The sequence below is a fragment of the Phlebotomus papatasi genome, chromosome 2 (genome assembly GCF_024763615.1).
Source record: "Phlebotomus papatasi isolate M1 chromosome 2, Ppap_2.1, whole genome shotgun sequence".
NCBI lineage: Eukaryota > Metazoa > Arthropoda > Insecta > Diptera > Psychodidae > Phlebotomus > Phlebotomus papatasi.
Genome location: NC_077223.1, coordinates 8,258,036 through 8,273,068, shown reverse-complemented (window position 1 = coordinate 8,273,068; position 15,033 = coordinate 8,258,036). Strand labels below are relative to the sequence as shown.

Here is a 15,033-nt window from a genome sequence, read left to right as displayed (position 1 = left end):
CCTTCCTGAGGTAGACAATTCTTGGCATTCGCACGTTTTCTTGTTTGTGTCTCGTTGGTCTCGTTCGTATCGGGAAAGTCTACGGGGAATCTGGCCAGGAATGGCATCAAGTGTTTGTGGCTTTGAGATAGTGCACACTGTGGAGAAGGTAATTAGTGAGGGAGGTCAGGGAAGATGTTATAATGAGGAAGATTTAGGGATTTGTGAATTGCAGGGGAAAAGTTTGAAAGCAACGACAAAGTTCAAAAAGGGAGATGTTATCCTTGAGGAATCTCCTCTTCTGTCCTGTCAATTTCCCTGGAATGCCTTCTATGGGTATCTCTCTTGCCATCATTGTCTGAGGTATGGGTTTTTTTTTGGCGGGAAGGAGGGTGTTTCAAGGGATTTGGATTGAGTTCTCTAACCTTTTTCCCGGCTTGAAGGCCTCTGGAGACTGCTGAACAGTGTGCCAGACGTCTGGCCAATGATCCATCAATTTCACTTCCCTATCCGGAGTACTGCAGTGTCCTGAGGAGATTGGATAAGCAGAGGAAATGCGATAAGTGTGGGGTTCTTTATTGCAGTGAAGAATGTCGTTTGGAAGCTCACCAGAAATATCATGAGACTCTGTGTAGCCTCAAGATCCCTCTCGAGGGACTTCTGGAAGTCTGGCGAAATATCCACTATCCTCCAGAGTCCTGCAGCATTATGTTGATTGCTAGGATTTTTGCAATGGTACGCCAGTCTACGAATCCTCAGGAATTCCTTGGGATACTCAAGCAGTTCCAGTGTGAAGCTGTTTCTGAGAGTATCTACCATAAGATCCTGGGAGAGAAATTTGTGGAACAGCTCACTAAACTTCATGAATGCATGAAGAGTGTCTTCGTGGAACCAATTTACCAGGAACTTCTGCTTCCGGAGAACTTCAGGGCACTTTTTACACTGGTGGGACGCAATGGTCAGGGAATTGGGACGAGTTCCTTTGCAGCATGGCAGAAGAATCTCGAGGAAGTTGAGATTGAGGATAGAGCGAGCCTGGAGAATGACATTGCCACGCTGTATGACAAGTTTGAGGAGTTTTCTGGGTCATTCCTGGACGTTGAGGGATCTGGGCTCTATGTGGTCCAGAGCAAACTCAATCACAGCTGTTTGCCGAATGCTGAGATTAAGTTTCCTCATTCGAATCACAGTCTTGTCATCTCGGCCGTGAAGGACATTGATCCGGGAGAGGAAATCTGCATTTCTTACCTCAGTGAATGTCTCCTGAATCGCTCCCGGCACACACGGCACAAGTTCCTCAAGGAGAACTACTTATTTGTGTGCCAGTGTGAATTGTGCCAGAGCCAGGAGAATGATCCGGATGTGACCAGTAGCGAGGATGAGGATGAAGAGGAGATGTATGAGGAACAGGGGGATACATCAAAAGCTTCCAGTGCAATGGAGACATTGGATATTAATTGAAAAGAAGAAGAAATTGAATAAAAATTATTGAAGAAAAAGTGAGGTTATGTTTATTTCAAGAAAATGTTCAGGAAACAGGTACAAGATTGATTAGCGTATTGCTGGACTCTGCCAATTCGGCTATTGAAACCCGACCTCTCTGCTTGATAAATTTAGCCACAGCCTGAAGTTCAGCATCTGAGATGTGGATGAATTTCCCTCGATCATCAATAACTCCCGTCAGGCTTCCGGAACTCTTGAGATCTGTGATCCTATCGATGACAGCTTGCGTCTTGAGCTTGAAATGTGTAGCCAAATCCTCAAGTACCACAACTTTATTCTGCTGGATGTACTGGACAAATTCTCTGAGGAGATTTTCCTGGTCTTCGTCCCCTTCCTCAAAACCTTCCTCTTCGACATCAAAGGAAGCTTTGAGCTTCAGATATTCCTCATATTCCTTCCTCTCACGCTCTTCTTGGGCCTTCTTTTCAGCTTCCTCACGAGCCTTCTCCTCTTCACGCTCCTTCTCTTCCAACTTTCGACGTTCCTCCTCCTGGACAGCTTCTTTCTTTTTCTTCTCTTCTCTCAAACGAAGCTCTGCCTCCCTCTGGGCTTTCTTCTCAGCTTTGGCCTCGAGCTTGGCTCGTTTCTTTGTTCCCATCTTCTCACCTGAGAAATCAGGCATGGGCCTCTCATCATCTCCAGCTGCTTCCTCCTCAACGTCATCTTCTGCAGCCTGTTCTGGCACATTGGTCTGCCTCAGGCGATTTCTCTGGTTCCTCGCAAGTTGTGCTCGTCGAGGAACACCTTCCTGCACCCTCACGGGAACTCCCCGCCGTGCAGGACCTTGATTCCCGGACTCTGGCAAAAAGAAAACAAAGATTGAGGTTAAGGCGAAAAACCTGGAATTTATTCCTTCCTCACCAGTTTTCTCAGTCTGTCCCTTGCGCAGGAAGAACAATGTGGTCAACAAAATCACAAGGAGACTTCCGGCAATCCCAATAAGCACGTAAAGATCCATTTTATCCAGGAAAAACTTCCGGACAAGAAATAGGTGACGTCACAGTACAGAGCAGTGTTGCCAACTCTACGAGATTTTCCCTAGATTTAGGAGATTCGAGTGGGCATTTAGGTCCGAAAATTTTGATCTAGGAGTTAGGAGAATATTTTTTTTTAGAAATTATCGAAATTATCTATAAAATATCAGAAAAATTGCGACAAAACGTGAAAAATGTCAACAACAGCATTTTCAAACGAAACTCTCGTTTGAATTAATCCTTTAAGTTTAAGGACGAGCTTTCCGCTGAGCGAAATTTAACGAAATCAAGTTTCCCTCGATATTTTAGCCTAAATAAGAGATTTACGGTTAAAAAGAAATTTTTCCATCCCTAGGAGTCCTGGAAAACTATGGGTCATATATGACCCAATCGTCCTTAAAGTTAAAAAAGCACAAAATTTTCCAGACGACCAGTTTACTCGTTTGCTCTGTTATTTTTGAAAGATAAATAACTTGAATGGGTCCCGGTCAAAATCCCGAAAGCCAAAATTCCGAAAGCCAAAATCCCGAACGCCAAAATCCCGAAAGCCAAAATCCCGAATTCTTAAAATTATCATAGCTACTCCCACGATAGCACTCGCGCTTGCTGGAGGCAAAGGGAAATCTTCTGTGCCTTGGGAAATTATTCTAAACATTTTTCTCCATATAATTTCATCCCTTTCAGGATTTCAAAAATTCGGGATTTTGGCTGCCACCGGTCTGATCATATGGTCGTAGAAGAAAAACTTTCTTGTCTAATCAAATACAGCACCGTGAGAATAGTGCCAAAAATTTTTTTCCTAGTTGAAACGGCCTAGTATCCAGCCAGTATCCTCCACTTTGTGAGAGAAGATTTTACGCGAGCTTTTCTCCGTGACGTTTTCTCCTATTTTTCCACCTGCCTTCTCTCCGTATCCACAAATATCGGAGAAAATCAGGTAAGATTTTCGTGTGGAACTTTTTATGGGAATCGTTTTTTGACATTCCGCGCGTTGTTTTTGGTCACAAAAGAAACTGAATACTGAAGTAATTATAAATTAAATGAATGAATAAACAATTAAATAACATTGTTATAACACTTAAATGACTGCACCGGAACTTTTGCCAAATTTCTCTTTATAATGTTTTGCTACAGTAAAAAAACTTTAAAAAACCCTTTGCATTTATACTAATTCAATTATAAATACGTATTTATACGTATATAGATTTTCTCATTTTCTTGTGGTTTTGTATAAATTTTGTGAAAATTGTCAAATAATGTTTAAGTGAATTTTTAGAGATTTTTGTAACAAAAAGCCAATTACCATTTAATTTTTCTTTTTGTAATTTGACAAGGATTATCTTCAGTACTTTCTCATTTTCCTTTTATTTTTTTTTGTGATTTTTCAAATCAATTTTCAAGCGACAAGGCATATTAATGAAGGTTACGAGTTTTCGCCAAGGAAAATTTTCTTAGTGGCTAATTAGGTATTGTTTTTGGATTTGACGAGTATTTTTGTAACGAGAACCTCGACAAATATTCACGATAGTTTCGCAATGTTTGATAATCATTTCGAACTTCCGCTATTTTAATGACAGTTTGAGGATTTTTTGATTTTTCGATTATTACAGAATTATTTCAGAATTCGGTTTTATCTCTATAAGAACACATATAAGAACTATAGTCAATTTGAGAAAAATAGAAAGATCGTTGAAAATTTGAAATTTATAAGATACTTGATATAAGGAAAGAGCACCACGGATCGGAATGTTTAGAGGCATGCTCCATATTTAGTTGAAAATATAAGCCTCAAAACACCTTTTGATATTTTTGTTAATACCAATTACTCTATTAATTATCCATTTAACTATATCTGTGCATTTCATTTATAAATCATTACAATAGAATTTCACTCAATATATTTTTCCTAATTTAAGGAGGAACACGTACATATAAAAAATAAAAAAATAAATTTGTTTAAAATAGTTGTTTTGCTGACTCTTGAGATCTAACAATTTCAACTTTACTAAAAAAGACCTTTTCCTGATAAACTCACTATAAATTATGCGATCTTTTTTCTCCAGTTTTAGTTAAAACAAAAATTAAGAGCTTTAAAGAGTTCACGGCCAAGTAAACTACTGAAAATCAGTTCAATTTCGTATTTATTAAGAATATAAATAGGTTATTCAAAGATCTAATCATTAAATGACCACAATTGTTTTCTTATTCACGAGAGCTGAAACAAAATAAAACTAAAATAATAAACAATTTGGAAAATATGATTGGTATCAAACTCAAAAAAAATAGACAAATAAAAACAGATAATAAAAAAAAGTTTGAATTTGAAATGCCTGTCAGTCAGTTTATTAAGAAAAAAAACTTAATTAAAATTTATTATAAATATACGGAAATTGTATTTATTAATTGAAATAATCATTTAAAAACCATTTAAAACTTAAAAAAAAACGCAATATTTTAATTTATTTGCTTATTTTCTATGTAAATCTGGAGGATACGGCCCCAGATGAATATTCAAATTCAAACATTTGAAATTTAGCAGATTTTTGGGAGATTTGAGCATCCTCCAGGAGGAACTGTCACCGAAGTGTTGGCAACAGAGTCCTCTTGCGGATTTGCGTGAAAAATTTTGCGGTGGATTGACGTGTCTTCTGTGTTTTGGAAAGTTTTTTTTCTGGGAATTTTCACAGGAAACTATGTGGAATTGGTTGGTAGTTCTGGTTCTGGGTCTTCATTGCAGCCATGCACTGTACTTTCACATCGCCGAAACGGAGAGGAAGTGCTTCATTGAGGAGATTCCGGATGAGACGACAGTGATTGGTGAGTTTTGAGGTTATGGGGGCTACCGTGTTGAGGGATTTTCTCAATTTTCCCATTGGGATTTAGTTAATTACAAGGTGGAATTGTATGATCCACGATCTGGGGGCTTTATGCCATCGAGTCCGGGTATTGGGATGCATGTGGAAGTCCGTGATCCGGACGACAAGACAATTCTGTCGAGAGTGTACAGTTCCGAGGGGCGAATTTCCTTCACATCGCATACACCGGGAGAGCATGTGATCTGTATGTACTCAAATAGTAGCGCCTGGTTCAGTGGATCACAGCTGAGGGTGCACCTGGACATTCAGGTGGGAGAACACGCCATAGACTATGCCAATGTGGCCCAAAAAGAGAAATTGTCAGAGCTCCAACTGAGAATGCGACAATTGCTGGATCAAGTGGATCAGATCACCAAGGAACAGAACTATCAAAGGGTAAAGAACTCCTCTACCAATCCCTCTTCTCTACCAATTTTTTTTTACCCAAAAAAATCCTTGCAGTATCGTGAAGAGAGATTCCGGCAAACCAGTGAAAGCACAAATTCCAGGGTACTCTGGTGGTCTCTGGCACAGACTCTGGTCCTCCTGGCCATGGGATTCTGGCAGATGCGTCACCTGAAGAGCTTCTTTGAGGCCAAGAAGCTCGTCTAGCCTTCATTCGAGAGTCACAAAACTCCCATCTTTCTCTCGTTAATTTAATTCTTGGAAACAAAAAAAATCCTAATTAAATGGTGATTTCTTCACAAATTGATCTTTTATTTTGGGGGATTTCTTTTTGGTTCTACTGGAAATATGTAAGTGCTTCTCGGTCCCAATTGTCCTTCCATCGGAGTTGCTGGAATGCCTTGAGAGATCTGTCGAATTCATCTTTGACTGGGACTAGGGCAATGTTGTCAGGGAACTTTTCGAACCAGTAGCAAAGATGCTGGAAAAGTTGCTGGGAATTCTCGAAGATGAATCCATTTTTCCGATGCTGAACAAGCTCATTTAAGCTGAAACGGCAAGGGTTTGCAAATTATTCAAGAACTCGATGGTTCTCGCTGTGATTCTTTTGTAGTCACAGCTATTGCAATTCTTCGATTCAGTCAAGCACCTGCGATCGGTCTCATATTTATACGGTAGATGTTTTTATCGTCCCTGATACAGAAAATTACCATGAGTCAAATTAGGGTTAGGCCTGTCGGACAGCCGGCCGATATTTTCAATAAGGGCGTAAACCGGATTTAAGTGAGGAAAATGGCTATCAAAAACAGCTTGAACTTTCCTTTGAAAAGTTGTTCTAAAGGAAAATTGAAAGATTTTGAAAGTGATTGAACAGGCTTCTCTGCTCGCTTGGTATGTACACTCAATCCCAGGATTAAGCACATTTTCGGGACCGAAAAAAACGCGCAAAATGGCTTTATGCACCGATAAAATTTGCATAACCGCAGGGGCTTTCTTTTGAGTTCGGTCGTAGAACGAAATTCGCGCGGAGTAATTCAAAAAAAAAAAAAAGATTGAACTGTTTAATAGAAATGCATAACGATAGGAAAACCGGTTTCCCATAGAGGAAATTATTTTTCCTGGCTATTTAAAGTTACTTTTTTCTAATATTTGTACATAATCACAATGTAGAAGGATGTAGGAATCTAGGATATTTTTTGCAAATCTCCAGCTATTTGCTAAATATTAAATATTGAAGCTCAAAAATGTGGAATTTTCAAATTCTCGCATTTGTCAATGAATTTTATTTTTTTTATATTTAGAATTTTTTTAAAGCAAAACCATCTTGGAACTAGAAACTACAATAACTGTATATAATATTTTTATTCAGAATGAAAATTATCATGCATTAGTATTTTCAAAAAAACTTCTTATATTTTATGGAAAATATATTTTCCAATTGTCCATAAAGATAAAAAACACTGAAATCGCCTCTGTTGGGTTTTCCAAGGTTTGAGGTTAGGATACTTTATTGTTTTCTTTCATTGGTGCACACAATAATCAATTATTTGTGAAAATTTGTGTTATAATATCAATTTCCCGAGTGTAATATTGGCTGAAAAAGGTAATATTGCAATAATTTATAAAATATTTCTTCGTAAAAGTTAAAATTCTTATGTATTTATCTTTTAGATGACTTCGCGGAGAGAAAGGATTTTTGTGATCAACGAGAATGAAGTGATCCACATTTTATGTCCTGAAGACAGCGATGAGGAGGACAATATTGTTCTAGATGAGAATAATATTATAATTTTGGAACAAAACGCTGATGAAATGGACTGTGAAGTCCTCCTACAAAGTTCCTCCTCGCCGGTGCAACTCACGGTTCCAGAGGGATGTTCATCTGGTTCTGAGGCTTGCAATCGCAAGGGCATGAACCGGAAGGCAACAAGCGTCAATGCTGTTGAAAACATTTCTACAAAAGCACTAAGGATTGACCATGATGTTGTGGCCGATGCAATGAAGAATGGGAAGAAGAATGAACCTCGCCTGAGATGGTCTAAAGATTTCACCCCAATTGAGCAGGAGGAATCTAGGTATCCTTTCGGAGATGTGAAAGCTAAGTTCGATGATGTAGAATTGACGCCTTACAACGTTATTCCTGAGACCTTTTACTTCTCAGAGCTTTCTGCAATAATCCTTGAACAGACACATATTTACACCAGTTTATTGGGATAAACTTGATAATGGGATACCACATTTTACCCCATATTCGCGACTACTGGTCCACTTCTCCTGACATGGGCGTCCCTTTCATCTCATCGACCATGACTAGGGACAGATTTGAAAGCATTAGAAGTGCTCTCCATTTCAGCAACAATGCCACGGCAGATAAAAACGATCGAGCTCGCAAAGTACGCCCTTTGATTTCCCATTTCAATAAAAGTTTCCAAGACGCCCGTGAACCTTCGAAGAGGCAATCTTCTGATTTTTTATATTTATTTATATTATATTTATATTATTTACAAAAAATAATAAAGAAAAATAGTAATTTAAGTATTTGGAAAATTTTGTGTTCTTTTACCTTTATGGACGATTGGAAAATATATTTCCCATAGTTTTCCAGGACTCCTAGGTATTGGAAATTTTTTTTCTAAACATGAATTTCTTATTTAGGGCAAAATATTAGGGGAAACTCGATTTCACTGAATTTGGCCCAGCGGAACGCTTCTCGTCCTTAAAGGGATAAACAGTACTTTTTGGCCAGAGTTCTTCAAAAAATGGTTAGAATATTTAAAAAAATTTACAGGAGACTCTCACTCAATCGGCTCTTTTTCAATCGGGCGACAAATTTTGTTGACAGTTTTCACGTTTAATTATGAAGTTAATTCGCTCAAATACGCTGTAGTTCTTCCTATATTATCGTGATTCTTTATAATTGAGCGTTTTTTGTGGAATTTACAAAGACTGACGCCCAAATTTATCGATAAACCGGATGACATTTCGCTCTAAATGCTCCAAATGCCCGTTTGAGAGAGAGTCTACTGTACCTTAATAAAAGAAATTAAAGTTTTATTCTGAAAAAGTAGCAAAATATTTTCAAATTTCCCGCGTCGCAAAATAATATACATTCAGGCGTATTTCAAATTCAATATTTCAAGAATTCGTCAGTTAACTGACGAATTCTCTAATTATGTTTTTTACGGCGTCTAAATATGTTATTTGTGTCTTTGAGTCACTCAATATTTGGGGTTTTTCTGTTTATTGATAAAGAAGTGGACTAGGCCTGCAAAAATAAGTTTAAATTTACCTAAAGCATAAATATTTTTCACATTAAAAAATTAAAGAGAAAATCGCATTAATTTTTCGCATTAATGCTACAAATCAATTTATATCAAATTTTGCGGGCCAAGCCTAACTTTTTATCAACAAATAGATCAAATTTTGAATATAAAATGATTCAAACACATAAATTACACATTTGGACTCTCATCAGCGACAATTAATTTGAATCATATTAAAATTTTAATGTGCAAGTGTGATAACACAGTTAGGCTTCTTTAAAACTTTTTTTTCTTATTGTACAAAAAAAACTTGTATTATATTTTCGAGGCGTTGAACGAATTCAAAAATATATCCGGATAGCGAAGCGGACATCTGTCATATTGTCTCCCAATCATGCGCATAATGAAGCGGGCATTGTAACTCAAAAACGGCATTGTACATCGGGCTAAAATTTTAGTAGGGGAAAGTGTTCTCCCTTCGAACGTTGACACCTTCGAATAATGTGAATATTCTTTGATTTTCCTAAGAGACTTACACAAAATTATCACATAATTATTAATAATTGATAATAACACTAAGAAAAAAACGGAGGTGCGATTAACTTTTTTTCCTAAAAACTTTAACACTTTTTAGGTGTAAAAATATCGTCGGTTGCGGCTACCCGGCTACCTCTGTCGTATCTGCATTTGTTTTGTATCTGCATTCGGAGCAACTATAATACAGACGTCCCCTCTTGCATGAAATGCTGACACAAAAGAAATGCAGATACGACAGACGTAGCCGCAACCGACGATATATCAACATTTTTAAATGTTAATTTTACACCTTTTTAAGGGTAAAATTAACATGAAAAAGGGTAATTTTAACCCCTGATACACCCAAAAGCATAACATTTACACCGATTTCGGATCAATAATGCAGGGTAAAATTAACATTTCCGGAATGTTATTTTAACTTTTTCGGATTTCTCTCAGTGCAGGAACGTTCTTAATAAATTTCCAAAGTTTACCAAGAATATTTCAATACTAATTCCACTGAAACTTCTATGGTAGAAAATATTTGGTGAATAACTAAGGGAAAATTCTCTAATTCAACATTGAATGTTCTGTAGGAAAGTTCAGGGAATTCTTTAGAAAATTAACCCTCTAACGGTGTTTTCTTTAATATGCGAAAAAAAGTTCTAAAACAATGTTTTCTAGGATAATTATGATCCAATAAAGTCGAAAAAATCATCCATTCTTCATTATCTCTTTTAGTTTAGGCGCTAGGTAAGAAGATATAAAATTGTTTTGAAACTCTTTTTGCTTCTAAAATTCACATTTTTAGTTTTTTCAAATTTTTTAAATAAAATATACAAAGTAGAATGACATATCTTTCAGTAAAAAATAAATTTATTTTAGTCAGATAACTTTAAATTGGTATTTTTATGGAAATTGGAAATGAGTTTTTTTGCACAAATATTTTTTGTTGCTTTTTCTCTGACCTGTCACACAAAACTGGGAATAGCAACAAAACGAAGAGTCAAAATGAGTTCAAACTTTCAAGAGATGTTTATAAAGCTGTTACCGAGGACACTATAGCACTTTTAAATAAATAAAACCTTTATTGTCGCTGTAAATGTGATTTTTGTGAAGACCGCCTGGAGGAAATTTCCATTTTTCCCAAATTTTATGATCGAGTGTCTAGCAAAAGAATCACAGCTCCCATAAGGTGATTCAGGCTTATTACTAGCTTTTGTCTCTAGCAAACTTACCATTTGAAGTTAATAGCGCACACGGGAAGGCCACAACCGAACATGTCCACAACCTTCATGGGCAGATCCAGGCCACTGGAGCTCCAATGGAGGCAAACGCCCAAGTCTGCGGCGGCCAGGAGTTTGGGATAGTCTTGATTCTCTAGCCAGGGGGTGGCTACAGCCACATGTTTCCACTGTTTCTCCTTGAGGATGCTCTGGTAGTGCTCCTTGTCGGGTCCCTTGCCCGTGATGATGCACACGAGATCCGGGAAAGCGCCTTCGGGTTTCCCGGACACGTGCTCCTCATAGAGCTCGAGAGCCTGAAGGAGGATGCCAAAATCCTCGTCGGGAGTCCAACTGGTGCTGGAGACTAGGATTCCTGGACGAGTGGCTTTGGCGAGGATTGTGCCATTGCTGAGTTTCTGGGTGAAAATTGTGGATTCCACAACTCCGCTTTCTTTGAAGTCATCGGGGGATTTTGTGATGAACTGGGAGATGGTTTTGGACAATTGCACATACAGCTGATGCTTCTCTTCCAGGGAGATTGGATGGAAATGGTCAGGAGGACGATCATAGAGCACTGTCGCTTTAATGTCCCACATTTCCAGGAGATTCTTCTTCATGGCTTCCGTGACACAGAGATTTCCTGCACTTCTGCGTCCGTAATAGCTCTCAATCCATCTGGCCAGGCGCACAACAAAACTGCCCTCTGAGGATGTCAGGGCCAGGATTGTGTGGGTATAATTGTGCCAATCCACCAGAAGTCTCGTATTCCTCACCCAACAGTAGTAGTAGCAGACAATGAGAGTGGGAATAGCCGGTGGATTCTGACAGAGCATCAGATCTGGCCGAGAGATTGACAGGAGGGCGACTGTGAGTGTGAGAAACTGCCAAATGGTCTTGGTGATGTAGTTGACAAGGCGTGGGAGTCCGAGATTCGGAAAGGGATTGAGTTCGTGGATCTTCACTTGTTCACTGGAGGTAATTGTGGCAATTGGTGTCGTTTCCAGATATCCCACCAGATCCACGGCAAAATTGTGCTCCACAAGACTCTTCACGTGATACTGCATCCTGGGACTTCTTCCTATGTCACCCAGGACCACAACACACACTCTCTTCCGGGCAGACATTGCTCCTGAACTTCTTCAGCACGGTCTGAAGCACACAAATTACACGTAAACATTCCCTGGGAAGCGTCAGGTGAGAGAGATACAGCTGACTGCCTCCAGGGTGGCAACTTTTCATTATCCAGGAGTTTCTCCTCTGCTGTACCGACTTTATTCATTTTTCCCATTTCTAAGACATTTATTACATATTCCTCTCTGTTAAAACATTAAAAATATCTTTCTCTCCGTCTTCTGATGTTTAATAAAAATAGAATATTTAATAAAATTGTCCAAAATTCGATAAAAATAGAGAATTCCTTTTGAGTAACCGCCAATTTTCAAAAATTAGGTTCTTTAGTTCATGTGTTCCCCGCCAGATGTATTACAATTCAAATTAACGGTTTCATAATCCCTCCAAAACTGAGAATATCCTTCAGAAAACCCCGTTGTCGTAGGGTAGAGTCAACCCTTTTTGCCATGTAAGCACTTTTGGCCACTTAAAGTAAAATCACATTGTAAGGTAATTATAAGTTTATTTAGAACAGGAAAATGGGTCTTATTTCGTAATCTCTAACTAATCTAACGAATCAGAAAACCATATTTGATTTTGTAACGACTTGATTAATTCTAAGTTATTGAAAGAAATTCTCGACAAGGTAAACAATCACTGTGAGGTATTTACCTGTGTTAAAATCAGAACACGCCTGATAAAATCCCTTTCAAGACAATCTGTGATACAACAATGTACCTGGGATAAATAAGAAACACGCCTGATACAGTAGACTCTCTCAAATTCGGGCATATAGGACCGAAATGTCAGCCGAATTAGACAGAAATTCGGGCGACATGTGCATATAGATATTGAGTTTACACACTGATATATATCGTAAATTGCATGAAAATCCCTCAATAATGCAAAATCACATCAAAACTAAGACAAACCATGCTAAATTTGAGCATATTTGATTCATTTGATAATCATAATCAAACTTGAAAAATGACAACAAACTTTTTTCAAATGTAACCGCTGCCCGAATTAAAAAGTAGCCCGATCTTAAAAGAGCCGAATTTGCGAGAGTCTACTGTAAATCCCTTTCAATGCAATATCTGGTAGCACAATGTACCTGCAAATAGATAATACCGTGAGCCTTATCCCGCTCGAACGGCGAAAATCTATTGACGAAAGGAATGCACAATTCCTCCTGACAATTTTCCACACGGAAAATTGATTGGATGGCTCAACACTCATAAGATTCATAAGATTTGTCGTCCGCAGGAATACACAATTCTAACAGAGGACTTTCACAATAATTCCAATTCCCGATGCCTAACACAAGACAGGAAATTTTTGGATTTTTTCTCAGCACGAAGAAAAAGGCGTCCTTTCACAAAGAATGCTTTATTTCAAGAGAGCTTTTTTTACTAGTATTGCCAGAAGGGCGGATTCGAATATTTTTCTTGTAGTGTTGCCTGAACGGCAATTGCAAAATGGCGGTGTCCCAAAGTGGGGAATGAGTGGTGGAATTCAAGTGACAACCATAACATAAACAATTAAGCCACAAAACATTCAAGAGACTTTCCCACAATCACTAAAAAACATGCGATTCTTAAGAAACTTGTTTTGTATTATTTCATATTTTTGAGAAAAGTATTTGATGCTATTCAATGAAAGTCCATTTCTTAATTAATTAAATTTTATTGTGATATCATCGTTAATAAGATTTTCTAACAAATTAAATGAAAATCGGAAGTGGCTAAAAGAGCTTACTTTTTTCGGCTGTGTAAGTACTTTTGGTCATTCATTTTCCCATACATTTTACACGTGGCGAACCTCGCGGATTTCAGTAAAAACAATCGTGACTTTTGACTGATCTTTACATTAAATAAAAAATGTGCAAAAAGTCGTTTAATATACTCTAATAATTACATAAAATTGGTGTTAAATAAGAATAGGACTTGTGCTGTGTAGTTGTGAAAGTTTTCGAAAACTATTTCTTCTAGTATTTTATTAAAATTCTATTGGAAACGAGTGGCCAAAAGTGCTTACACACAATGGTCAAAAGTGCTTACAAAGTGGCCAAAAGTACTGAAACATGCATAGTTGCATAAAATGAATTTTTCAATAAAATATCCAAAAAATTTTGGGAATTCTTTTGGATTATTAGGAAGAAACGGCTTTAAGGTATCTTTGTACAAAATTTCATTTTATTTAAATAAAGATTATAAAAATTACAAGCAAATGAAACCTTAAAGTGGCCAAAAGTACTTACTCCACCCTACAACAAAATTCCAGTGGAAAAAGCTCCCCAGCAGCTATCAAGGGGGAGATATTAGCTTGGAAGTGGTGTACAGGGTGTACAGTGAGGTGGAAGTACTGCGGAAGTGGAAGTCTCAGAAATGAAATGATTTTTGCGCTTTTCATTTAATTACATACAGTAAAAAAAATTAACACTATTATAGTGTGTAATCTTTCACACCACTATTATAGTGTTAAATTTGGAGAAAATGTTTAATTCAAAATTGTTTAATTTAAAGTTGTTGAATTTTAAGTTGTTGAATTTGGAGTTGTTGAATTTAAAAATTGTTGAATTTTTGTGTGTAAACTCAAAAATTGTTGAATTTTCATTTCATTTCGTTTATTTTAGTTTTATTTTTGCCTTTTTGGACATTTGTAATGTTTTTTCCTTGGGATCATCCCTAATGCGAGATAATTACATCTTATGCTTGGATCTTCACGATATACTTATTATGCATATAAATATTTGATGTTCTATATGACTTTTGCCCAATGAAAAACATCTCGACTGAAGTATATGTCTTAAATAGAAATTCAACAATTTTTACACAACTTTTGTTTAAAAATTCACCAACTTTTGTATGAAAATTCAACAACTTTGGTTGAAATACCCAAGGTTTCACACTATAATAGTGTGAAATATTATGATCAAACCATAATAGTGTTAATTTTTGATCATGTGACAAAAAATACCATAAATTTGTGTATTTTTTCACACCATAATAATGTGAAAAACTATAATAATACTATAACAGTGGTAATTTTTAGGATTTTTCAACAGTTTTAAATTACAAAATATTGTTGAAAATCTTTTATGACTATAATAGTGAGAAATTTCAAGCAGATCGCAATTAAATAATTAATTTATCCGATTTCACACTATTATAGTGTGAAAATTTTACACATTTTCAAATTA

At 37.0% G+C, this 15,033-nt stretch overlaps 4 protein-coding genes across 4 annotated transcripts; 2 read left to right on the top strand and 2 right to left on the bottom strand.

Moving 5' to 3' along the window:
* On the top strand, positions 1–1,478 carry LOC129803620 (histone-lysine N-trimethyltransferase SMYD5). The gene is made up of 3 exons (XM_055850322.1): positions 1–148; positions 215–342; positions 423–1,478. Exons 1-3 carry the CDS (start codon positions 101–103, stop codon positions 1,438–1,440), a joined length of 1,194 nt encoding a protein of 397 aa, XP_055706297.1. The 5' UTR covers positions 1–100; the 3' UTR covers positions 1,441–1,478.
* On the bottom strand, positions 1,468–2,523 carry LOC129803621 (DDRGK domain-containing protein 1). The gene is made up of 2 exons (XM_055850323.1): positions 2,344–2,523; positions 1,468–2,280 (listed from the first exon to the last, which is right to left on the bottom strand). The coding sequence occupies exons 1-2, from the start codon at positions 2,438–2,440 to the stop codon at positions 1,508–1,510; spliced, it is 870 nt and encodes a 289-aa protein (XP_055706298.1). The 5' UTR covers positions 2,441–2,523; the 3' UTR covers positions 1,468–1,507.
* Positions 2,524–5,048: 2,525 nt separating this feature from the next.
* Positions 5,049–6,019, top strand: LOC129803623 (transmembrane emp24 domain-containing protein eca). Its single transcript, XM_055850324.1, has 3 exons — positions 5,049–5,273; positions 5,340–5,707; positions 5,774–6,019. The coding sequence occupies exons 1-3, from the start codon at positions 5,150–5,152 to the stop codon at positions 5,921–5,923; spliced, it is 642 nt and encodes a 213-aa protein (XP_055706299.1). The 5' UTR covers positions 5,049–5,149; the 3' UTR covers positions 5,924–6,019.
* Positions 5,997–11,961, bottom strand: LOC129803619 (chitobiosyldiphosphodolichol beta-mannosyltransferase). The gene is made up of 2 exons (XM_055850321.1): positions 10,734–11,961; positions 5,997–6,264 (listed from the first exon to the last, which is right to left on the bottom strand). The coding sequence occupies exons 1-2, from the start codon at positions 11,843–11,845 to the stop codon at positions 6,054–6,056; spliced, it is 1,323 nt and encodes a 440-aa protein (XP_055706296.1). The 5' UTR covers positions 11,846–11,961; the 3' UTR covers positions 5,997–6,053.
* Positions 11,962–15,033: the final 3,072 nt, after the last annotated feature.

Excerpts from the sequence above, each read along its gene's own strand:
- LOC129803621 (XM_055850323.1), bottom strand. The coding sequence starts at position 2,440 with ATGGATCTTTACGTGCTTATTGGGATTGCCGGAAGTCTCCTTGTGATT. Across the intron at positions 2,281-2,343 it reads GGGACAGACTGAGAAAACTG|AGTCCGGGAATCAAGGTCCT; the intron begins GTGAGGAAGGAA and ends TCTTTTTGCCAG.
- LOC129803623 (XM_055850324.1), top strand. The coding sequence starts at position 5,150 with ATGTGGAATTGGTTGGTAGTTCTGGTTCTGGGTCTTCATTGCAGCCAT. Across the intron at positions 5,274-5,339 it reads GGATGAGACGACAGTGATTG|TTAATTACAAGGTGGAATTG; the intron begins GTGAGTTTTGAG and ends ATTGGGATTTAG. Across the intron at positions 5,708-5,773 it reads AGGAACAGAACTATCAAAGG|TATCGTGAAGAGAGATTCCG; the intron begins GTAAAGAACTCC and ends AAATCCTTGCAG.
- LOC129803620 (XM_055850322.1), top strand. The coding sequence starts at position 101 with ATGGCATCAAGTGTTTGTGGCTTTGAGATAGTGCACACTGTGGAGAAG. Across the intron at positions 149-214 it reads TAGTGCACACTGTGGAGAAG|GGGAAAAGTTTGAAAGCAAC; the intron begins GTAATTAGTGAG and ends TGTGAATTGCAG. Across the intron at positions 343-422 it reads TCTTGCCATCATTGTCTGAG|GCCTCTGGAGACTGCTGAAC; the intron begins GTATGGGTTTTT and ends CCCGGCTTGAAG.
- LOC129803619 (XM_055850321.1), bottom strand. The coding sequence starts at position 11,845 with ATGTCTGCCCGGAAGAGAGTGTGTGTTGTGGTCCTGGGTGACATAGGA. Across the intron at positions 6,265-10,733 it reads TGCGCTATTAACTTCAAATG|CTTAAATGAGCTTGTTCAGC; the intron begins GTAAGTTTGCTA and ends TTGCCGTTTCAG.